Below are 24,778 nucleotides of genomic sequence, written 5' to 3'. Positions count from 1 at the left end.
TTTAAACAGTTGAAAGAATGTGTTTAAGTCATACAGACGATTTTTTAGGAATATTTTTAGTTTGTGAAAATAGACAATTAGAAACTTTTCTGCTGAAAACTACACAATGGATTCCTATGGAAGGAAATACAAGTTACTGGTAAGTACGGTTAGAATTACTTCCCAGGATCAGTGCTGGGCTAAAAGATGTAGCACTGGGTTCTCGCCTGATAACAGGTGAGTAAATTGGAATTCGTAGTTCGACTGATTTTAGAGGAATATTTGTACGTTTCAAAAATGGACACAGAACTTTTCTGCTGAAAACCACACAATGGATTCCTATGGAAGGAAATACAAGTTACTGGTACTATGCTTAGAATTACTTTTCAGGGTCAGTGCTGGGCTAAAAGATGCAGCACTGGGTTCTCTCCTGATAACAGGTGAGTAAATCGGAATTCGTAGTTCGGCTGATTTTAGAGGAATATTTGCACAATGGTGAAGGAAGGGGCGGGGCCTGAGGTGATATGTGTGCAAACACGCCCTGTGGCGCGTTTTAAGTTGGGGAATTAATTCCTCCTCAATCCTGAGGTCGCCTGGGGGCCAACTAGTCCACCAGGTACCTCTAGTATGCGCCAGGGAGCTGGGTTGCAGAGAGGTGTTCAGAGGCCACGCCCCTTTTTACAACACTCTGCAACGCAGCTCCGTGGCACTTACGGAGGTACCTGGTGGGCTAGTTGTCCCCCAGGGGACCTCAGGATTGAAGAGGAATTAATCCCCCAACTTAAAACGCGCCACAGGGCGTGTTTGCACACATATCACCTCAGTCCCACCCCCTACCTTCACCATTGTGCAAACGTGCCCCGTGGCGCGATTTAAGTTGGGGGATTAAATCCCTTTGAATCCTGAGGGTCCCTGGGGTCCAACTAGCCCACCAGGTACCTCCAGTAAGCGCCACAATGCTGCGTTACAGAGATGTAAAAAGGGCCGTGGCCTGGAGCACCTCTCTGCAACGCAGCCCTGTGGAGCTTACTGGAGGTACCTGGTGGGCTAGTTGGCCCCCAGGGACCCCCAGTATTGAAGGGGAATTAATTCCCCAATTTAAAATGCGCTACAGGGCGCGTTTGCGGAGTGTACTTGTGAGGGGGTGGGACCTAGGGATAATTGCGACTTTTTTTTCTTCTTTTTCTTAAGGGGGGCTGTGTGGTCCCCCCTTCCTTTTACTTTTTGGTGGCCCTGGGGACCCCGTCCCCCAGGGCCTCACCCCCACATTAAAATTCTTTTAAAAAATTTACTGGAAGGGGGCTGCGTGGCCCCCCTCCCGTGGCCAATTCTGGGCCCCGGGGACCCCATCCCCCGCGGCATGGCCAGCTTTTAAAATATTTTTATGGAGGAGGGCTGCGTAGCCCCCCGCCTCTGGCCACTTAAGGCCCCGGGGACCCCATCCTCTGGGGCCGGCTATTGATTTTTTCTTTTTAATTATTTTTTGATTAATGGGGAGGGGGGCCACTAATGGCCCCGGGGACCCCATCTCCCGGGGCGTGGTTCTCGTTGGGGACCGTGGGGGGTCCCCAATCCCCCCACGGTCCCAGCCGGCTCCCCGTCTCCTGCGGGAGCCGGCATTGCTTTTCCACATGGGTAGCATCTCACATGCTGCTCCCCATGTGGAAAAGCAATCTGCTTTGCTTCATTGAAGCAAGAGCAGGTTTCCCTGCTCTCGCTTCAATGAAGCAAAGCAGATTGCAATGGCAGGGTGGGAGCTGCGAGGCTCCCGCCCTGCCATTGCATACAGCAGGGTCCCGGGGGTGGGCACCCCAGGACACTGCAGGAGCCGGCCCTGGGGGATGGTGGTCCCCAGAGCCTGTACAAGGCTCCAGGAGGGGGGCCGTGCGGCCCCCCTCCCATATTTTAAAGTTACCCTGTGGGGTGGCAGTCCCTGGGGCTGGGGGGCCTGAGACCCCCCACCCATTTTAAAGTTTCCCTGTGGGTGGCAGTCCACGGGGCTGGGGGGGGCCGTGAGCCCCCCTGCCTATTTTATGTTAGTGCCCCGGGGGTGGTGTTCCCCGGGGCAGTGTGGGGGATTGGACATTGCACTGGCACTTTAAATATTCAGGCTTTGACCTACAGCGTCATGTGATCAAGGCCTCTGGTAGGCCGAAACGCGTCATGGCGGTGGTGCATTTATGCTGGACTGAATAAAAGAAAATTTGCACTTATCGATGGGTCCGTGTTTGTCTCTTGTACGAGGATTTTTGCAAGCTGTGAGACGATTTCTGTGGCATTTCATTCACCGCGAGGCTTCTACGGTGTGTCACGGACCCCTTCTTCCACTACGGGCCGAGCAGCAGGAAGCACTCTTCTGGTAACCCAGAAGTTCAATTCAAGTTCCCAGTCGGAGCAACTGCAGTAGCCCCCAAGCAGCCGGAACCATCTCTACCGTCAGCCAGAGGCAAGCCTGCTCGGAATTGCAGGCGGCCGTGAAGACTGCGAAGGTAGGATTTGTGGCGCATAGCTCGGTGAAGAAGTGTCCTAGTCACCCAGCGTGCATCGCTATTGAGCGTTGTCAAGTTGTACATGACGTTATTTAAAGTATTCCAACATAGACGCGCCATGGCCGCCAGCGCTGCAAGAAGTGGCGAGGAGGCGGCATCGGAAATGTTTGACGACTCCCCAGCAACAGAGCCAGCTGTCTAAACAATAGCTATTTTTTGTCCCAGAACTCAATATTTCAACAGTTGAGAGGTGTGGCGATGGGGGCTTGCTTTTCCCCAAGCTACGCGTGTTTACACATGGGCATGTGGGAGGAGCAAGTCCTCCACAATCGTTTCACGAAAGTCATGGCTGAAAACATCATTGTATGGTATAGTTATATTGACAATATGTAATAAATAAATCCAATTCCAAAATTAGAGGTAGGAATCTTTACTGGCATCAATCTTCATGTCAACCTCCAGCATTACACTGATACTGGCTCAAGTTAGAACATTGGATTACTATAGCTCCATTGCATCATAACCTGAACATTCTGTTCCAACATCATCACACATCTCCCCCCTATAGGCAATTAAACAATGCAATCTACAAATAAACATGCATATTTTCCTTTGCTATTTTTGAAACACTTTAACAAAACTAAAATTTCATTAATGGAAAACTTTACGTAAATCCCCTTCATAACATTACACAAATGGAATATTTTACATAAATCCCCTTCATAACATTTCATAAATGGGATACTTTACATAAATCTCCCACACTCCTCTTCTTTCCATCCTCAAGAAGAGCTACAGAACCTTCCACCGATATAATTTTGCATGGTTGAGAAAATTTGCTTTCACCTTTCTTTATAAAACCAAACCTCCTTACCACCACCCAGTCACCTTTGTTAAAGACCAATTCCTTAACTGCCTTCCTTTGATCATACTCCATTTTATTCCGCTTTTGACTTTCTTGCACTCTTAACTTCATTCCTTCTCTATCAATCCAAACCTGCTTTTTATCCTGCAACCACATTGGTGACTCTTTCGTTCCAGGCTCCCTTCCCCTTAACGCAACAAAAGGAGAAACTCCTGTCACTGTGTGAGGAGTAATCCTATGACCCCACATCATTCTCCGTAACTCATCTTTCCAGGACAATCCATTTGCTAATGAAAGTTGAATAATTTCCATAATCATGCGATTTACCCTCTCCACCAACCCATTAGCCTGAGGATGGAACAAAGCAACCTTTTCATGGCAGACTCCTATATTTTTCAAGTAGTTCTCCATTTCCACTGAAACTAATTGAACACCATTGTCAGTCAGAAGCGTCTTAGGCACCCCTTCTTCAAGAAAAACTTCCTTCAAAAATATTATCACATTCCTTGAAGTCACATCTGTCATAGATTTGCACGTGAACCACTTACTATGGTAATCTACCAACACCACCAAGTATCGGTTATTACTCCCCAATTTATCAACTGGGCCTAAAATATCCAAACCTACTTTTTCCCATGGTTTCATTGGATGCTCCATGCACCTAAAAGGAGGATTCCTAGTAATCTTCATCTTGTCACTATTGCTACATGCATAACACTCTTTCACCAAGCTTTCCACATCCTTGTCCATCCCTGGCCACCAAAACGACTCTCTCAATCTCCGCTTGGTTAAACTTCTTCCAAGATGTCCCTCATGTACAATCTTTAATATCTTAAGTCTCAACACATTTGGCGGAATAATCCTACTTCTACGCAAAATTCTATCATTTTGTAGACTCAATTCATCTTTAACTTGTAAATAATGTTTGTACTTATGCAACACATCAGACTCACCCCAGCAATTCATGATGACCTCTCTCAATCCTTTATATTCCTCATCTTTTTCCACCGCTTCCTTCCATTCATCTCGGCTTATGGCAAATTCACCATCAACTTCTACAACCAATTCCTCCACATCTACAACACCAGAATCTCCTTCCACTGGCATTCTGGACAAACAATCAGCCAACACATTTTTTTCTCCCCGCACATACTCTACAATAAAATTGTAATCAAATACTGATGTCAACCACCTAGAAATTCGGGGAGTCACACTACCGTCTAAACCCCGACCACCCTTGAATAAATGGATCAAAGGTTTATGGTCTGTCTTAAGTACAAAAGGTATACCCCACAGATAATACCTGTAATGCGCTATAGCCCAACAACAGGCAAGCGCTTCTTTCTCAATTGTGGAATAACTCCTCTCTGCACCCTGCAATCTCCTGGAAGCAAAACCTATAATTTTCTCTTCCCCATCAGACATCTGTAACAATACAGCTCCAATTCCCACATTACTCGCATCACTCACCACAATAGTTCTTTTCCTATAATCAAAATGCCCCAACGCAGGTGCCCCTGCGAGATAAGACTTCAAATTTCCAAATGCTCTTTCACAATCCAAGTTCCAATCAAAAACAACTCCCTTTTTCAACAAAAGTCTCATAGGTTCCACTATCTCACTGAAATTGGGAACAAACTTTGAACAATATTCCGCCAATCCCAGAAAAGATTTCAACTGCTCTTTATTGATCGGAGAAGGTGCATCTTTAACTGCTTTCACAATACTATTTTTAGGTCTTATACCTTCCGCCGATATCTGATGCCCCAGATAATTAACCATTCCCAATCTAACTTGACACTTTCTTTCTTTATCGTCAATCCACACTTCTCAACCCTACATAAAACCTCCTCCATAATCTCATCATGCCCTTTGTGTGATCTCCCCACTATCAAGATGTCGTCCTGGAAACACATCACTCTCTCCAAACCCTTCAATATGTTCTGCATCACTCTCTGGAAAACTGCGGAAGCCGATGCCAAACCGAATGGCATCCTCCGATAACGAAATGCCCCTAGTGGTGTGACAAATAAGGTCAAATGTCGTGAATCTGGATGTAAATTTACCTGATGGTACGCCGATGACATATCCAGAACACTGAAAACACAACCCCCACCCATCATACTTAACATTTCTCCAATATTGGGCAAAGGTTGCCTGTCTACCCATATGTTTTTGTTTAAGTCTCATAAGTCAATGCACAAACGAATATTATTACCCTCCTTAGGAGCTACGACAATCGGAGATAACCACTCTGAAGACTCAATCGGTTCAATAATCTTGGCTTGCAATAATTTTTCCAATTCTTTTTGCAAGGCTTCCTTCATCATGTAAGGTACAGACCTTACAATTCAAACAAACACACAGAACCCCTGTAAGAGAAATAGTCAATCTATCCCACAGAATACAAAAAGTCTACTATAACATTCTTTTTTTGTGTTTTATTATAAAAATATATAGAGTTATGTATTAATTTTTTCTTTTTAGATAGATCATTTCATTTTTCTATTCAGAAACATAATCAAACTAAGAGCGACGAAGCAATGCAGTTATTGAAAAACAAAACATAACATCAAGACTCAAAAAATTAGTGTTATGTACACAAGGGTGAACAGTTCAGTGAAATCATACAAAACAGGGAATACAATTACAGAAACAATACAGAAAAACATAAGAAGAACACAAATGCGCCGACGCGCGTTTCGGAGTCTTCCTTCCTCAGGGCGCTGATGGCATATCCAACCGGTGAAGACTCAATATAATTTGATATGCTAGGCTAAGTCAAGACAATCAAGCATTCAATTGAATAGATTTTCTTTTATGCCTCGTCAGTCTCATCTGTGGGAATAGTGTTAGCTAAATTACATTTTTATCACATAATACTGAGTAAAAACACAGTAAGCAAAACTTAAAAAGTGCTGAAATGGAGAGAGAGATATCTGGAAAACTTCACCAGGATATACTAATGACAGAGAAAACCAATAAGAAGGTATCTTAAGACACAGAAGTCCATAAGTGAAAAGAGGGAAAAAGAACAAATTAAGTGCTCCCATAAGTGAGTATAAAAATTCTAGTAAATACGCACTTGTAGAATCAAAAGGCGACTTCGGATAAAATGTGATCCCAAGAAATTCAGGATCAATCTCAGTGTAGTATCAACAGCAGGAAGACAAAAATCATCCAGAAGTAATGTACACTCATGTACCAAAAAGGAGGACAATGCCGTTAATTCCAGGTCTCTGATCGGATTTAACCAAACTAAATCCAAAGTGCATCAAAAGTAGCTGCAGGGAGAGAGTATAATGTCAATTATCTATAGAACTTTGGTCCTGACTACACTGGGGGTAAAAACCCCCGATAGTAACAAAGTAATTTAACATGAGCACTCAGATAGCTTAGTGCGGTTTAGCTAGGATCGCTGTGGTAACAACTGTATCAAGTCTACAATATATCTACAAAAATAAGCACCTTTGCTCTTAATTCAAACTGCAAGTAGAACTCATTTGAACGAGTCATGCAAGTCCAGAAGACTATAGAGAATTAAAAAACACTTACTAGATGGCAATACATTTTCATAAAGAGGGTAATTTCTCTCGCTCCCTTTTGTGGGGATCAGAAAACGGCCAGCGGTCATTATACGGCTTCCATACCCATGGGCAAAATCTATAGCAAAAGAAGAATAGACTCTTTATAAAATCTCATAGAGTTTAAATGAGGAATAACTCAAAAGTAACCACCAAAACCAAGAAGGCACAAAATACGTGGCCCCCAGGTAGTTTAAAACTAACCCGCTCGAGAATTACCATGAGGCTCATATGAAGAAGGCATATATGGTGTTCAAGAGAACCACTGCAAGTAGAGCCTCTACAAAGTGTATAACAGCCGCTCTAGAATTACCAGAAGGCTCGTAAAGAGGAGGCATATATAGTGCTCAAAAGAACAACTGTAAATAGAGCCTCTACAAGATGTATCACAGCATAGTAATTTACAGAAGTAAAGATACTCCTTCTAAGTAATCAGTCAATAGTCTAAAAAGCTATAGCCCCAAATACTATTGAGCCCTCAATTTAAATCCAAAACAAATATATAAAGATACAGAAAATAAAGCCGTTTAAAGGAAAATAAGGTAAAAAGTAGAATTAGAACCCACATACTATGTCTACTTTCCGAGCCATACAATACGAACAAAGACAGCAACCTGCTCAACGTACTTACTTCTTTTAACGACACAGGCTCACATAAACTGGAATCTCCTGCCACAAACGCGGAGGCTCGCTGCCTCTGAATAATCGTGAATCTCGACTTAACACCATTTAAATAGTAGTGGGTTAATTGAACATGAGAGGGAAACAAGTCTCACCTGGAAGCGGGTGAGGACGTCAAAACGTCGACGCCATCTTAGGATGGGCAGTTCGAAGTAAAAATAAAAAAAATGAAATACAAGCTCTAATTCTATGCGGAACTGGTAACGTGACCGGAGGCTTTAGAAAAATAAATCTAGGGAATAGAATACAGATACCTAATGGAGCATAGAACAGTCATCGCCATCTTGGAACGGGTGAGGAAGGTAAAGTGGCCGGGAGCCAAAATAGTAAATAAAGAGAGCAGGCTTACCATCTTAGATAAGGGTGATTAAGCAGTCTTAGAGACATTGCAGAGGGAAAAATAGTAATATCAGTTCTAATCAAGCATCAGGTGACCAATTAGTACAAAAGTAGAATATATATATATATGTAGTCAGACAGTATTGCGAAAAAAGTGGCAACGCGTCCAAAGCATGGAAAGGGAATCAAGTCAGATGAAAAATGACTGGGCCTCAGAGAATCGCATTTTCCCAGGGGAGAGATTCGTTCAGTCCATCATCACAAGTCTTGAGAGTGAACATCCAGAACACTTCTCTTTTCTTTCTAAGTGCATCTTTGTTACCATCCTTGGGAGTGTGCACGCGTTCCAGGATCAGCCATTCCAGGTCTTTACTTGAATGTTGCTTCTCTAGCCAATGTTTAACCAGAGGAGCTCCCACACGTTTATTGTTGATAGAAGATTTGTGTTCGCTGAATCGAACTCGCATCTCTCTACTGGTCTCCCCCACGTAGCCTTTGCCACAGGGGCATAGAATCAGATAGATCACATTAGAGGTCCTACAGTTCATTATTTCTTTGAAAGAAAAAGTCCTTTTCCCCCATTTTAATGTGGGGGTGGTTTTAACGAAGTCACACGCATGGCAGCCGCCACATTTATGCGTACCAAAAACAGGTGAGTCGCCAAAAATTGAGCGCTGGACCATAGGGTTTTTCACTGGTAGTATAGATTTGACCAGTATATTTTTCAAATTTCTGTTTCTGCGGAAAGCAAAAATGGGTTTAGGCAAATTCTGAGAGGAACCCGAATTCAAGATGTGCCATGAGGAATTAATCGCTTGGCGAAGTTTGTTATTGAAGTACAGACCTTACTTTATGTACCACAGGTTTCGCATTATTTTTCAACACAATCTTGTGTGTGAAACCCTTCAACATGCCAAGATTTTCAGCAAACACTTTGGAGTACTTATTCATTATTTTTTCACCCCAATCATTTTTTGCATTTCCATCACAAGACTTGCTCCCAACATTGTTCTCCACTGTCATTACTGGTTCTGGCGCATTAGGATTTAAAATTATTCCCAAATCTTTCTGGTGTCTCCACCCGAGCAAATTAGATCCCTCATCCATGATATAGACCCTTCCATATACCCCTCTTTGTTCAAAAATAATGCTTGTCCATTGCATTCCTAAAATGTTGATTTTAGAACCCCCGTATCCCACTGCCTTTACATCCGGGGTTGTAAGTTCACACATTTCTCCACCTAAGTTCCCTACAAAAGCATCTTTTGAAATAAGAGTGAATAAACTCCCTGAATCCACCAATAATTTCACAATACCATTTCCCACAGTAATTTCACAATGCGGCTTTTCCAGTTTTTCTGTACTTTCCATTTTTAAGTTCATCGGATTTTTACTGACTTTCGAAACCACATCTACATTATCTTTCTCGCCTGCCTCCATCAATTGGCGATCTCCTAGTTCAATTCCATCAACAGTTAAAACTATCTCTCCACAATTTTCCTCTTCATTTTCTATTTCTTTCACACTTGTTGTCGGAACACTCCCTTTGGACCTACATGCCTTAGCCAAGTGACCCCTTTTTCCACAAGACCTGCACGTAGCATTCCTAGCACCGCATGCAAAGCTTGAACTTATATGCCCAGGACATCCACACCTGTAGCAGATTATTGGCCTTCGCTCTACCTGTTTCATCGGTGCGTTTCCATACCCCTTATATATTGTTTTCTTAACATCTTTTTTCATATCTTTTACTTCAGCTGCTATTTCCTTTACCGTCACTGTTGACGGACTTTCTGAAACTTTTTTCTCTCTATCTATTTCTTTGATCCAATGGTCTGTATCTTCCATGCTTCTAGCGATCTGAATAGCCTCTTCTAAAGTAGGATTCTTTGATAGTAATTTTTCTCTAACCTTCTTATTATTCGTGCATCTGACTATTTGATCTCTTATTAACGAATCACACAATGTTCCAAATTCACACGTGACAGCTAACCCTCGAAGAGTTGCTACATAAGATACAACGCCCTCATCAGCAGTGGCGGCTGGTGGAATTTTAAACTGGTGGGGCGTATTTCAAAAGGCATGAATGTACGGGAGCGAGCGAGCGTAGCGAGCGAGCCCGACGGCAATAAGGGGGGTTCGGGGGGGTTCTCCCCCCGTGAAGAAATTTTTTAAAAATTGGCATTTTTTGGTGCAATTTTCAGCACTATTTATGTGATAAATGGACTGAAAAATCAGTTCTTCTAGGCATTCATAAAAGAAAACTCATACATAATTTCAGAGAATTTCTGTGTTGCCAAGCAAGTCTGACTTCTGAAGATGGCTAGGGGTACTAAGCAAAACCGCTTTGTCTCTACCCATTCCAATAGAAAACACCTAACATAGGTGCATAAACATCCGCAAAGAAACACACTTGTAATTTTGTTCCTACCCGAAATGAAGGCTGGCCACTTCCTTTTCTGCATCAGCTATTCAATGTTGATTGCCCAGTAATCTTCATGACATTAAATAGCTACAAGTATAAGAAATATCCATTCGAAACAAACATTTAATTCTTAGCAAGTCAGCAAAAGCTTTGCATTTTTGAGCGAGGCAATTTTGCAAAATGAAGTAAATATTGTACTTAAAATAGTTCATATAGCGCTCTGAGGCCCTTGGGTCCATCAGTATTTTAGAAAACCACTAAATAAAAATGAGTTATGAAATGAGTGTAATATGCATTGCTTAAAATATAAGAAATATCCATCAACAATCTTTAATTTATTTTAGAAAGAAACAACACAAACTTTATATGTATAAGCAGGCTTGGTAAAAACGTTTTACTTTATTTTTAAATACTTTGCATGCCACTCTCAGTCCCTTGTGCCTGTCAGTACAGTAGAAAATGGCTACATAAAATAAAATATGAAAATAAATAAATGTATATTTTAAGAAATATCCCTTCAAAACCAATATGATATTTGTAAACACAAACACAATTATTTTAAATAATACTATATAAATTCTTTGCATGCCACACTCAGGTCCTTGTGCTCTTCAGCCAGCACAGCAGAAAAAATTGAATTAAAAGAAATTATGAAAATAAATAAATGTACATTTTAAGAACTTTCAAAACCAATATGATATTTTTAAACAATTAAAAAAATAATAATAATATTGAAATACTTTGCATGTCAATCACAGGTAGAAGGGTTCTTGTCCCTGTTAGTACAGTAGAAAACAGTTAAATAAAAATAAATTACGAAAATAACTAAATGTTGTACATATAAAGACATATACCCTCAAAACCAACATATTAGACACTAACAACAAAAATATTTTAAAAAATAATAAAATATGAAAACAAATATCTATAAATTCACAGATACATAAACACACATATATAAACACATATCAACTGTACAGGAGTTTTATGAATATTAAATGGAATGAGTACATGTCCAACAGTACTTCCTAATGTTATCAAACAAAACAAACCGAGCTATAAACACCTGAAACTATGATTACACATCAGATTAATATTTTCTATTTATATAGAAAGTTTGCTCGTCGATCTTTAATATGAACAAACTTTTCAATTGTTCTTTTGTTGAATTCTGGTATTTCCTTTATTAGCTCCTTTTCCATTGACAGCATAGCCAATGCATTAAGTCTAGCTTGAGTCATAGTGTTTCGCAAAAACGTTTTTACCCTCTTTAGTGCGGAAAAACATCTCTCAGACTCTGCTGTTGTCATGGGTGTAGTAATGACAACTCTTAAAAGCTTTATGGTCTCAGAAAAAGATTTCTCTAAGTTGTTTTCACACAAAAAGCTAAATAAAGCCATGGCACCACCAGTAGTTTGACGGAAGTCACGTCTTCCATACAGGACCGAAAGTTCTGTACGCAATCTAGCCTTGTCTAACATAGGATAGGCTTCTATCGTTTCTGCGAGTGCCTCAGCTGGGAAAGATTTGTCATGTCTTTCAAAAAGGTCACTTCGCAATAGTGTTGCACTTACAAGATGCTTTGTGAATGCAAAGCGCTCTCTGGCATGGACCACAATAATGTCACAGACTTCTTTTGCTTCTTGGGTCAAAGTATTTATTTGCAGTCTTCGGTTTACAAATGTACATTCTTGTGGCAGTGTAGAATCCAAACTGTCAATGGATTCCCGTACTTTGGTGATGCTTGTCACAAAGTCTGTAGTAGCTTTCTGGACATATACAGTGTCAATGTCTCGCTTTTGCAATTGATTATATAAAATGTCTACCTGGGGCATTATACGGTGAAAAAGAAACAGAAAGAATATAAACTCTCTATCATCTAATGTTCTACTAAATCCCTTAGCTTCACATATAGTATTTGACTCAAAATCACCACTGTTTGCAATGGTTGACATGCATTCAAGAAGATCGTCTCTGTATTCATAAATTATCAATATTGCTCGAATATTGAAGTTCCAGCGAGTTGCAGACCCTCTTGGAAGTCTTCTTGAAACTATTTGTTCAAGAATATCAGTCCTTTTCGGGGAACGTGCAAAAAATGCTGTTATACCTCCAATCTCTGAAAAGAAAATTTTAACTCTAGATATTTTGGAGGAAGCCTGTTCCATAATTAGGTTAAGTTGGTGGGCATGGCAATGAATATAATGTGCATTTGGGTAAACATCCCTGATTTTCTTTTGCACCCCACCTGTTGCACCACGCATGACGCTGGCCCCATCGTAGCTTTGAGCAATTAGTTTTCCTTTAGCACATTGGTCAGGGAAAACAATGTTTAATTCATTAAGAATGGCTGAGGCAATTGTTTCTGCAGATGAGTCTTTTAGATGTGTGAAACAATAAAATCGTTCAGCTACCTTGCAATTTCCATCAATGTAGCGGAAGACTAGAACTGACTGTGTCTTAGTAGAGACATCAGTTGTATCGTCAGCTTGGATAGCTACATAATCAGTGCTTCTCAACTGCTGTGTAATATATTCTCTTATCACTTCCAGCATACAGTCCAGCAATTCATTCTGAATAGTTTTAGACGTGCCTTTAAACACTGTGGCTGTTCTTAAATGTGTTTCCATAGCACTGTCAATGCTGGAGACAAAATCAACAAGGCCCCCGAACACGCCAGGATTTAGAGACTCTTCAGTTTCATCATGGCCCCGTAATGCCAATTCAAAGGCACCACAAAAACGAATACAGTCAATCAATTTTGATAAAATGTATCGGTTTTTATCCACTTCTGCATTATGTTTTCTTACTCCCACACGGTATGCTTCGTTCAATTGCTGTACAATGTCCGATTTTCCGAAAAGAGATAATTTCAACATATTTGTCAAATGAGATTTACAGGAATCATGTTTTTTTATTTTTTCAGCCAGATGCTTTAGGTCAGTAACTCCTGTTTTTGTCCAGGCAACTTCACCTCCAAAAAGTAAGCAAGGGAAACAGAATAAAGCATTTTTAGAAGCGCTACCAGTAAGCCACTCTATCCTATCATACCATGTTCTGGTAAACCGACGTGTATAACCCTGTCCCCTATCTTTTGCAGACTGCTCAATTTTAATTTCAGGTTTATCAGCTCCTAATGTTTTCACTTGCAGTTTATCAGCATGTGTCAAGCCCAAAAAGGGGTGTACGAGTAAACTGTCAACTGTGTTCATTGTATCTAGCAATAGATCAGACTGGAAATAGAAATCCTAACCTGTTTTTAAATATTCCCTAGGTTGAAGACACAAAAACTATATCACGCAAAATAATGAATACACTAATATGAATTGTCATGCACACAATAGTAACAGCAATTAGTCATCCATCCTCATTCTGACAGGAATGCAACTGCAGCAGCACGTACAGCTGTCCCCCAAGCGGTATAGCCTTGTAACTAGTTCAGAATTCCTCCTGGGATCCTGTTAATAATTAAAATATGATGTAAGCTTTGAGGCTAGGTGCCATTGCATGCACAACACCAGTGGCGATTGAAAAGCTTAAGCATGTCAATTCAGTGATCTGCCTAGAATTTAAAGGGTATATTCCAATTATGGGGTCCTTGAATTACTATTAGAAGGATAAAATCAGTATATGTTAGGAGTAAACCTAAAACAAAGTACTTATACATTTGGACTTGACTTTAGATGGCAAATAATACAAAACATGTTGAAATTTTCTGTAAAAAGCATACGACTTGCATTTAGCAATACCCTTTAAAAGAGTTCTAGGCAGATCTCTGATATATCCAGCAGCCGTCTGTACCAAGCACAGCAAAATAAATGTATATTTTTCCAATTAAGAGTTTACCATTGCAGTTAGACTAGTATTTCCAAATTCAAAAAATATATGGATGGAGGTATTCTACACACAAGACAGACTATAATTACATCCTTTAGACAGTGCTAGTCATATCAGTGATCCTATTACTAAATGGACAGGAGTCACACTGTCACAACACATTAGATAGATTTTATATATCCTACTCACTGTACAAACTCTGGGGCAGATTTACAAGCCCTGTGCGCCACTTTTGCGCTGCCGTTGCATCACATTTGTGACGCAGCGGCGGCGCAAAGCTAGCGCCATGCTGCGACAGATTTGCAACGTGACGCATCTAGGGAGATGCGTCACGTTGTAAAGCCCTGCGCCACATTAAACCTGAGTCAGGTTTAATGTATGCAGGGTGGGCGTTACGTCGACAAAACCCTCGGAAAAGTGACGCAGTGAAATCTACGAGATTTCACGCAGTCACTTTTCCGACGCTGGTGCGTCAAATCCTTATGCCTGCTTCAAGCAGGCGTAAGACGTGACGCACCATGTTAGGGATAGGGCAGGTTGGAACAGTGCTGGAGTTGCGTCACGCTTGCGACACAACTTCAGCACTGCGCCAACCTTACGCCAGCAGATGCGTCACGCATCTGCTTGTCTTTGCGCCATGATGCACCACATTGCAAATGCGGCGCATCTGCAATAGCGCATGGGCAAACTTGCGTGACGCATCTTCCCTGGCGCATCCCTGCTGATTTGCAGGGATGCGCCAGGAAACGTAAATCTGCCCAATGGTACGGAAAAAGTAGACTGAAAAACATTGGTGTGAAAAACATTGTTGACTGAAAAAATAGAATGAAAATAAGTAGTGGCTTTCATGCATTATACAAGAAACATAAGTGTACTGGTAGCAGGGCTAAGGGCCATCCTCCCAAAGTAGACAGGAGCATCTAAAATAAGGGTCAGGAGACTAGCAATGAATTGTAATGATTCAGGTCAAGTTAGCGTTAATGGATAATTACGGGATTTTAGGGTAGCACTAAGGAGTAGTTCAGGGCTATTATGAATCAGGGTAGCATTAAAGAGTAGTCCATTTATTATGCATCAAGAAACGACAGAATTTATGGGCAGTTTGGGGTTTAATATCTTTAGGGACGGTAAGCATTAAGGGATAGTAAGGGATTATTAGGCTAGTTAGATAAATGAAAGAGAGCATACAATAATAAAAGATTTAAAAATCAACATTTTTGAACTTCTCATAGTTAATCATGAAAAAACACAAAATTATCCCCTTACAATTCAACCTCATACTCTCTGCACTGTTTTGCTAGGATAAACCAACAGGCCTCCACACCTAAAGACCACACACTTGGCACCCATACATAGCTGAATGTGGACCTTTGCGGGAAATACAAAAGCATGTCCTACCTTCTGGCCTGAGGTCTAGGACCAGGAAGCTGAGTTTCGATAAAGGTTCTGTCGCCGCAGGGCCGGAGCCACCACGTGTCTTCTTTCGATATCTCGCAGTACCGATCTTGAATGTGATTATATTACGATCAGTCTTAACTCCAATTTCTCATGTGCTAAAAGAATTAAAACAAGAATTATTACCAACAATTACTGCACTGTATTCATGTAATGTTTCTAGCAAATGTGCTACCTGTACAATACTCTTTTACACAAAACAAATAAACACAAACATTTAAGATAATAAATTCAGGTGGTTTTAATAGAATGTGCATGAGTGCAAGTGAGATCCTGGGTCTCTGCAAGCATTGTGATTTGTGTAATTTTGTGTAAAGTTGCTGGTTTCTGCAAAGAAGTGCATACACGTTTAAACGAATATATGTGAAACAATGTGTGTGTATGTTTTAGTATGTGTGCATTGCAGTGAGTGCCTGTGGTGCTGTGCATGAACTCTAGAATCCTGTTGGTTTAGTGAGCAGAGTCATGGGAACACCTCATGTGACTCTACTGTGGCTGAACCCTAGCCCTGCCTGCCTCTGTGCCTCTTACCAACATTGGCTCCATGTGTGAGGCCTTCCAACACAGCAGGATGGGGCCATAGACCTGACTGTGCTCCTTCGGCCATGCTGGTACCCAACTCAACTTCCCGCCCCGTGGACTCCGTGTGCGAGACCACAGACAGCCAGAGCAGCGACTCCAAGCCCCAGGTACTCTCTCGAGGGCCCACGGCCTGACTTCAACCCCCATTGCATTGAAGACCTTTCCGAGGCGGAGGTGACCAGTGGACTCATTTGAGGATACTATGTTACCATGACTCCCTCAAAGGGAGCACCTGCATCTTTGCTTTGTGATGGCCCTGGAGAATGAGCAATTAACTTTACTACTGGCATAATTCTTAATACACTTATTAGACTGTTGTCCTTTAGGCTTAGCTTTAATTAGATAAAGATGGCCTCTTTTTCTACAACTGGTGTGAAGTTTTTTTGTGGTGTCTTTTACTGTGTTACTTTACTATGTGTTGCACTAATACTTTACACATTGCCTCTTTGATAAGCCTGCCTGCTCTTCGCCAAGCTACCAGATGATGACCAGAGGTAATCTTACACGTGTATCTGAATTAATCTGACTATAATGGTGGGTTATTGCTGGATTAGGTGTATACCCTAGCCAACCAAAATCCCCATTTGTAAGAGGTACACATTCAGCAGCGTCTCCAGGTTGTCTGCTTTCATTCCAAGCAGCAACGTGCAAAGGGGGTGGGGGGGCTTATCAGATTCTATCAGGCCAAATTTAAAGGGCCATTGGCATTCTTTTGTTCCAGGGAGCTATCTAGAGCTTCACACCTAGATGCAAATGCCTCGACCGAGGCGAAGCAGCTGCCCTTATCCTCCTGGACCTCTCAGCCTCCTTCAACACCGTTTCCCACCAAACCCTCTGAGCAAGACTCCACGTCGCTGGCATCCGCGATAAAGCCCTGGATGGATCAACTCCTTCACCGGCCGAACATAGAGAGTCAGACTTCCACCATTAAACTCAAAACCCACTGAGATCAGCTGCAAAGGGCCTCAGGGATCCTCCCTGAGCCTCACCCTCTTCAGCATCTACAGGGCTCCACTTGCAGCCATCATCAGAAACCGCAGTCTCAACATTGTCTCCTATATCGACAATACTTAGCTGATTCTCTCCCTCACAGAAGAACCCACAGCCACCAAGAGCAACTTCCACAAGGAGATAAAGCAGTCTCCACCTGGATGAAGGACAGCTGCCTCAAGCTTAGCTCAAACAAGACCTAAGGGGCTCATTATGATGGTTTTGACCACCCGCCAGACGTGCGGCAGTCCCACCAGTGCAATTAGGATGTGTCAGCCATACTGCGGGTGCATCCTGGCCTTTTAACATTGCGGACGGTGCTGCTGGCTGCAGCACCGTCTGCAATGTCAAAAGAGCATGCCCAGCATATCCCTGCACCACGTGGCAGGCACCGTGCAGTGCCTGCCATTTGGTGCATGGAACTCATGGTACCCCCCAGTGCACCTCCCTATACACACAGAGGGGGCCCACAATGACCACTACCCACTGACCACGCGCAAAACCCTGGCATCTTCCTGGACTCCTCGCTCTCAATAAACCCCCAAATCAACGCCGTTTCAACCTCCTATTTCCGCACGCTCCATCAACTTCATAAGATCTTGCAGTGCATCCCCACCATGACTTAGAGATCCGGGACAAGGCCCTCGACTGGATCCACTCTTTCCTCTCCGGCAGAACACAGCGGATCAGACTCCTACCTTTCGTCTCGGACCCTACACCAACCACCTGCGGAGTCCCCCAGGAGTCCTCCCTCAGCCCAAGGCTCTTCAACGTTTAGATAGCTCCGCTCGCCCCATCGTCAGAACCCATGGACTTAACATTGTTTCATACACAGACGACACCCAACTCATTCTATCCCTATCCAGCGAACCCAATGCAGCCAAACACAACTTTCAAGAAGGCATGAAAGCTGTTGCAAAATGGATGAAAAGCAGCTGCCTACAACTCAACACTGACAAATCAGAAGTACTCATCATGGGCCCACACCCCGACGCCTGGAACGACACCTAGTGGCTCCCGCCCTCAGAAGCCCACCCACCCATGGACCACGCACGCAACCTTGGGATCATCCTGGACTCCGAGCTCAAAATGGACCACCAGGTCAACTCCGTTGCATTCTCCTTTCACACCCTCTGCCTCCTATCTAAGACCTTCAAATAGATCCCCCTCAAGCACAGAAATACCGTCACTCACGCCCTCATCACCAGCAGATACTACTACGGCAACGCACTCTACGCCGGAATAAACAAAAACCTTTCCCGCAAACTATAAAACATCTAGAATGCCGCCGCAAGATTGGTCCTCAACCTGCCAAGACACTGCCATATCTCCCAGCACCTGCTCACACTCCACTGTCTCCCCATCGAGGCTAGAATCACCTTCAAGATTCTCACCTACGCACATAAAGCCCGCCACAACACCGGACCAGCATACCTAAACAGCCGACTCAAATTCCACTCACCCAAAAGTGCCCTACGATCAGCCCAGCTCTCCTACGCCATTGTCCCCCGTGCTAGAAAAACCAGATCGGGAAGCCGCTCCTTCTTCTTCCTCGCGGCCAGAGCCTGGAATGCCTTACCGCTCCACCTTAGACACTATCACTCCCATCTTCACGCGAAACCTAAAAATCTTGGCTTTTCGACAGACCCCCTCCTTGATGGACTGGAACCTGCACATCCCCTCCTCCTTGAGACCCTTACTGGTGAGTAGTCGCGTTTAACAAACACATGATGGATTGATACCTCAACAACCACTTCTCCTTCTACACATACACCAGACATCTCCACTCCATCCAACTGGGCCAGGCCACCATACCACGTATCAGCAAGACCACTGCTGGAGAAAGATCCTTCTCCTAACTCCTGGAACTCCCTGCCTGTCCACTTCCGGCAATCACCATTACGTCCGCAATTCAGGAAGGACCAATTCAGGAAGGACCTCAAGACCTGGCTCTTCGACTGAACCGCAGCTCCTCTCACCCGCTCCCCTCACCCCCAAACTGCTTGAAACACTTATGGGTAAGGAGTTGCACTTTATGAAAATGAGTGTGTAAATGAATGTACAGGTTGTGTTACATAAGTGAGTGAGGGACACAAGGTGTAAGAGTTGCATGTTGTTTATAGCTCACTGTGCTATATTAGAAGGATTACGATTTATGAACTGTCGATAACAACTATCTCTGTGTTAAAAGCAGTGACCCACTTATCTGGCAACATAAAGTAAAAATATTGTCACCTGCATATTACATGATCCGCTTTGCATCAGACATAGGGGCAGATTTATGTTCCCTGGCGCATCCCTGCAAATCAGCATGGATGCGCCAGGGAAGATGCGTCACGCAAGTTTGCCCATGCGCCACCGCAGATGCGCCGCATTTACAATGCGGTGCATCGTGGCGCAAGGGCAAGCAGATACGTGACGCATCTGCCAGCGTAAGGTTGGCGCAGTGATGAGGTTGCGTCGCAAGCGCGACGCAACTCCAGCACTGTTCCAACCTACCCTATCCCTAACATGGTGCGTCAAGCCTTACGCCTGCTTCAAGCAGGTGCAGGGTTTTGACGCATCAGCGTTGGGAAAGTGACTCAGTGAAATCTTATAGATTTCGCTGAGTCACTTTTCAGGGGCGTTCCTGCGACGGAACGCCCCCCCCTGAGTCGAAACGCCCACGTGAAACCTGACGCAGGTTTCACGTGGCGCAGGGCTTTACACCGTGATGCATCTCCATAGATGCGTCACGATGTAAATGTGGCGCAACGTGGCGCAGGGTTTACGCCGCCGCTGCAGCGGCGTAAAAGGGGCGCAAGTCCCTCATAAATCTGCCCCATAGAGTGCATTTAAAAAACTTGCAAGGGTTAATATCAAATTTAACCCTTGCTATATTTTTTTAATGCACTCATGAGCATTATACTAGACCTGGTCAACCAACTGGGCAATATGCTAAAATAATTATATAAAGCAGCATATTTAAACAATGCAAACATTGCACAAAAAATTAAAAGTACAAAATTATTATTTCACACTTACCTTATCAGGCAGCTGCTTCTGTCTTAGTCAGCTAGTTGATGGCCTCGATGCTGGTTGCTGTGTGCTTTGTGCGTCTCTGGACCTGCTCCTGCCACCTTCAAATCAGAGCTGCTGCTGGTTCAGTGGAACTGAAAGTGAAAGCAGCATGTATCATGTGACTCCACCTCACAGGGTCATGAGTCAAGTCTCATGACTCTGTGACACAAGGAAATGTGTGTGAGTTTATTATTTTTTTAATCACTTTATATTAAGTTATTACAATAATGCTGGAAATCATTATTGTAATAACGAAAAATAAAAAAAACCCTACCTTTCCCAACTCGTCATAGAGATGGGTGGGATCAGTTATGCTTGACCCCACCCCATCCAGTGACGACTGGTGAAAGGGAGGGGTGAGGCAGGGCAACGTGGTGACTAATGCAGCCTCGGGCTTATACAGTACCCGCCCGAGGCTGCTCTGGAATTGACACCTTACTGGCGTCATAAGTGGGAGGGGCCGCGGGCCCTAACTGGGCTGTCAATATAACTACCGGGCTGACATTATGTCCGCCCGGTAGATCGAAAGTTTCTTTTTGTGACACATGCGCAGAGCGCATGTGTCACAAACTTGCCCCACACACTGCATGAATTCTGTGCCTGCCCTGCTGCCTGGCCTGCGTGATGCAATGACGCTGGAGTCTGACTCCGAGCGTCGCAAGCAGGCAGCAGCAGGACTTCGATGTAATTGACTGTGCTGGCACTGGCAGGTAGGCTGGGCGCGTGCGCACCGTTCCGCTTGTGATTCATTTTAAATTGAAATGCAGCGCAGCTGCCGAGCGAGGCGACGGGCGGGCAGCGATCACGAAAGGGAGGGCGCCGCCCGCCCGCCCGTTACAGAAAACCGCCGCTGCTCATCAGACTTTTGTCCTCTGGAAAAAAACTTATGTCTTTCAAACACAACATACATTTTTGGCAAGAAGTGTTTTTCCAGCATCTGCAATGACATTTCATAAATGTTTACCGGCTGCCCATCACCCATCCCCAGAGAAATTTCTGGCAAATCATCATAAATGCGCCTCCCTTCAACGCCTAAATGATGTAATAATATGGCTTGTCTCCTAACAGGCCCATATTTATCTCCACCAATGGCTAATAAATAAGTGAAAAAAATATTATTCCATCTTTTCCATGGGATAATGGGATCACCAGGCACCGGCAAAAATTTTGGTGGAGCTGACATAGAATCGTCAGACATTTTCTAAGTTTGAATAGAAATAAAATATAACTAAAATAATTGACTGAAATAATTAATTAAAACAATTAATCAAAACAATTAATTAAAATAATTAACTAAAACAACCAATCATGATAGTCACTGTATACACTCCAACTTGAATCTCTGTTTTCTTTCCTCTTGGCACTTTGCACGCAAGTCCTTTTTCAGTTTCTGAAATATCTGGATTCTTCTTGTTAGTCCTTCTGCTGTTTCCACGGACCTACACATTTTGTTGTTTCCACCAGCCTTGTTGTTTCCACCTGAATTCTCCCGAAATTTCACCGATCTTGCACCCGTCCACAATAAGGTAATTATCCAATTCTTCTTTAAGTGAATGCCGCTATGAATTTCTTAACGCGCGCACTGTTGCCATGCGCTGAGTTCCTTCAATCGAGAATATTGCCAAACACGCGCCGCGTTAACTCGCGCTATGTTTACTTTTGAAGACACGGCTTGACTCGCGCTAATCCACTTTAATTGACAATATTGGCAAACACGCGCACTGTCATCACGCGGTTTGTTTACTTTTAAACACACGACTTGCACTACTCCGTAAGCCCTTGTCGTGTTCACTTTTAAATACGGCCCGTATTACACTGCTCCACAACTTTCCCGCACCGTCTTGTTTCAGGCCTGAGGCACATTTAAAAGTTCACGAAGCACCAAACTTGCGTTCAAACGATCAACCGTCCCTGAAACAATAACTTCTGTATATCTCTCCAACAACTGCTCAAATCAAGATATGCATTCTTCCAGTGGCAATAAATTTGGCTATTAATTGCTGGACAGGTTAAAATCGTCAGTTTACCTCCTTCTTCTTCAATGTCAACAGCTCAGCTCAGGCTCTTGTCTTGGTCGCGTTAAAATCTTTTCAATAGCACTGATTCCCAAATCAGTGTCGTTCCAGGGATGAAGGTTGCTTACTTGTTCCCTGCACAAGTTCGCCCGTCGCCAATATGTAATAAATAAATCCAATTCCAAAATTAGAGGTAGGAATATTTACTGGCATCAATCTTCATGTCAACCTCCAGCATTACACTGATACTGGCTCAAGTTAGAACATTGGATTACTATAGCTCCATTGCATCATAACCTGAACATTCTGTTCCAACATCATCACACAATCTATTTTTAATTTGGAAGGGTTCAGATTCAGCAGCTCTTAGGTTCATTCAAGAAATTAATATCAACCAATTGAATTTACAGTTCACAGCCCAAATGAGTCAAAAGAGTGTTAACTTTCTAGATGTAGAAGTCTTTATTCTAAATGGTAGACTTGAGACCAAACTACATCGCAAAGCGACTGCTGGAAACACAGTGCTCCATGCAAACAGTCATCATCCTGAACATCTCATCCGCAGCATCCCCTACGGTGAGATGCTGCGCATCAGGCGCATATGTAGTATTGATGACGATTGCTGGATAGCACAAGAGGAAAGCAAAATGAGGTTTCTGGCCAGGGGTTACATACCATCAGTGATTGACAAAGCTATCTCAAAAACTAGATCTATACCCAGACCCAAAGCGTTGTGCCAGAGGTCAGATACGAAGTCAGTCACCAGCTTTGTACAACCCTGGCAGATCCACCTAGACTAATCATAACATTTAGCCGACAGCAAGAGGTCTTGCGCAAAACTTTTAAGAAGAATTGGGCACTCATACGCAATGACCCGGTAATAGGTGACTCGTTGCCAAATGCCCCTGACATTACGTTCCGGAAAGCACGCTCCATGAGCGATGTGCTGGTGAAAAGCAGCCCAGAGATTGGTAAGAACAAAAGCAATTGGCTGCAAACCACCAAGGGGTTTATCAAATGCTCTACCTGCAAAGCCTGCACATTGGGTAAAAACACCACATTATACATATCCCCATTCTCTGAAACCCCACTTAAGATTACAAAGAAGAAGTTAACCTGCAAAACTGATTTTGCAGTGTATGTGCTGGAGTGTACTTGTGGCCTGCACTACATTGGTAGCACCAAATTGCAGGCTCACAAACGTATACTCCGGCACATGAGGGCTATCACCAATCAAGACTCATCCTACCCAGTAGCTAGACACTTCAAGGAGAAGCATAACAGCAGCTTAGAACATCTTAGCTACTTTGTCATTGACACAATTCCACCACTCAGACGAGGAGGGGATCGAGAAGTTTTATTAAGGAGATTAGAGACACGATATATTCTTGAGCTAGATTCAAAAACACTGAACGGATTAAGCTCTAGTGAAGATTTCTATACGTGTCTGTGAGATAGGTCATAAGCACCTTATAGAATCAGTTTCAAGGCGCAGACCCGTTATATTAGTCAAACTAGATGACAGGCCTTCTCAAAACCTGTACAGATATATTTTAAACATTTTTTTAGATAAACTTTACATATGTTTTAAGCACGAGCACTTTCTTATGGAAATAGGCATAGGATTTACACACTAGGAACAAGGGAAAGATATACAAGTTAAAGATGAGGGTAAGAAAATCGGCTTACCTAAAATTAGATTTTGACATTTATGAGGTAATTAATTAATTTTTTCAGGGTCCTTTGTTTTCCCAAACCAGGGTATTTGTACAAGGACATTTCAAAAGGGACAAGCTTATGAATTTTGCTTTGTACAACTTTTTAACATTTATGATGATATTTAATAAATGTTTGCATAAACTTTTAGATGAAAGACGCATAGAGGGTTCAACCAGGTTGACCGTGCTCAGTCTTTCTCTTTCAATGATTCAATGACCTAATGATTAGGACAGAACCATGTGTCGGCATGAGGCCTAGAGCATAATCATGATGATCTTTTTAAATTTGCAGTTCCCTCTGTTTCCTTATTCTTATTCTTTTACTTTCTCTTGCGTAGATGCTTCCCTTGAATTTTTGTAGGTTTCCATTAAGAGCAATTTGTGGTTCCCTATGCTATACAGCAGGAGATGTAAGCAACATAAAAATTAACACAGAACAATTCGTTCCGGAGGGATTAACCCTGCACAAACTTAGGAGACAATAGGACAAACCATAGTATTAAGGTATATCACGGTAAATGTCTTAGGCTCTACACACTGTGATGGAAGGAAAATTCCAACCTGGTCAGGTTCGATTTAGTTTACACGGCGACACACACCCACTCGGGTCTTAGTAGATGCTCAATATGTAAATTGTCAGCCACATTTCAGTTTTATCAAAATTGATTGTAGTCCTGAGATAAGTGTCGCAGATTTACAAACGTAAACATTTTTAAACATATTTATACATGTTTATATAGATATATTTTTATATATTCG

At 42.8% G+C, this 24,778-nt stretch overlaps 1 protein-coding gene across 1 annotated transcript; it reads right to left on the bottom strand.

The window, feature by feature from the left end:
- Positions 1–5,196: 5,196 nt before the first annotated feature.
- Positions 5,197–13,241, bottom strand: LOC146835024 (zinc finger MYM-type protein 1-like). The gene is made up of 2 exons (XM_085599954.1): positions 11,509–13,241; positions 5,197–5,347 (listed from the first exon to the last, which is right to left on the bottom strand). Exons 1-2 carry the CDS (start codon positions 13,239–13,241, stop codon positions 5,197–5,199), a joined length of 1,884 nt encoding a protein of 627 aa, XP_085456080.1.
- Between the last annotated feature and the right edge of the window lie 11,537 nt (positions 13,242–24,778).

Source organism: Triturus cristatus, chromosome 4_2 (genome assembly GCF_964204655.1).
Source record: "Triturus cristatus chromosome 4_2, aTriCri1.1, whole genome shotgun sequence".
In the NCBI taxonomy this organism is placed as follows: Eukaryota; Metazoa; Chordata; class Amphibia; order Caudata; family Salamandridae; genus Triturus; species Triturus cristatus.
The sequence above is the reverse complement of the archived record's forward strand: the minus strand, read 5'-3'. Positions and strand labels throughout refer to the sequence as shown.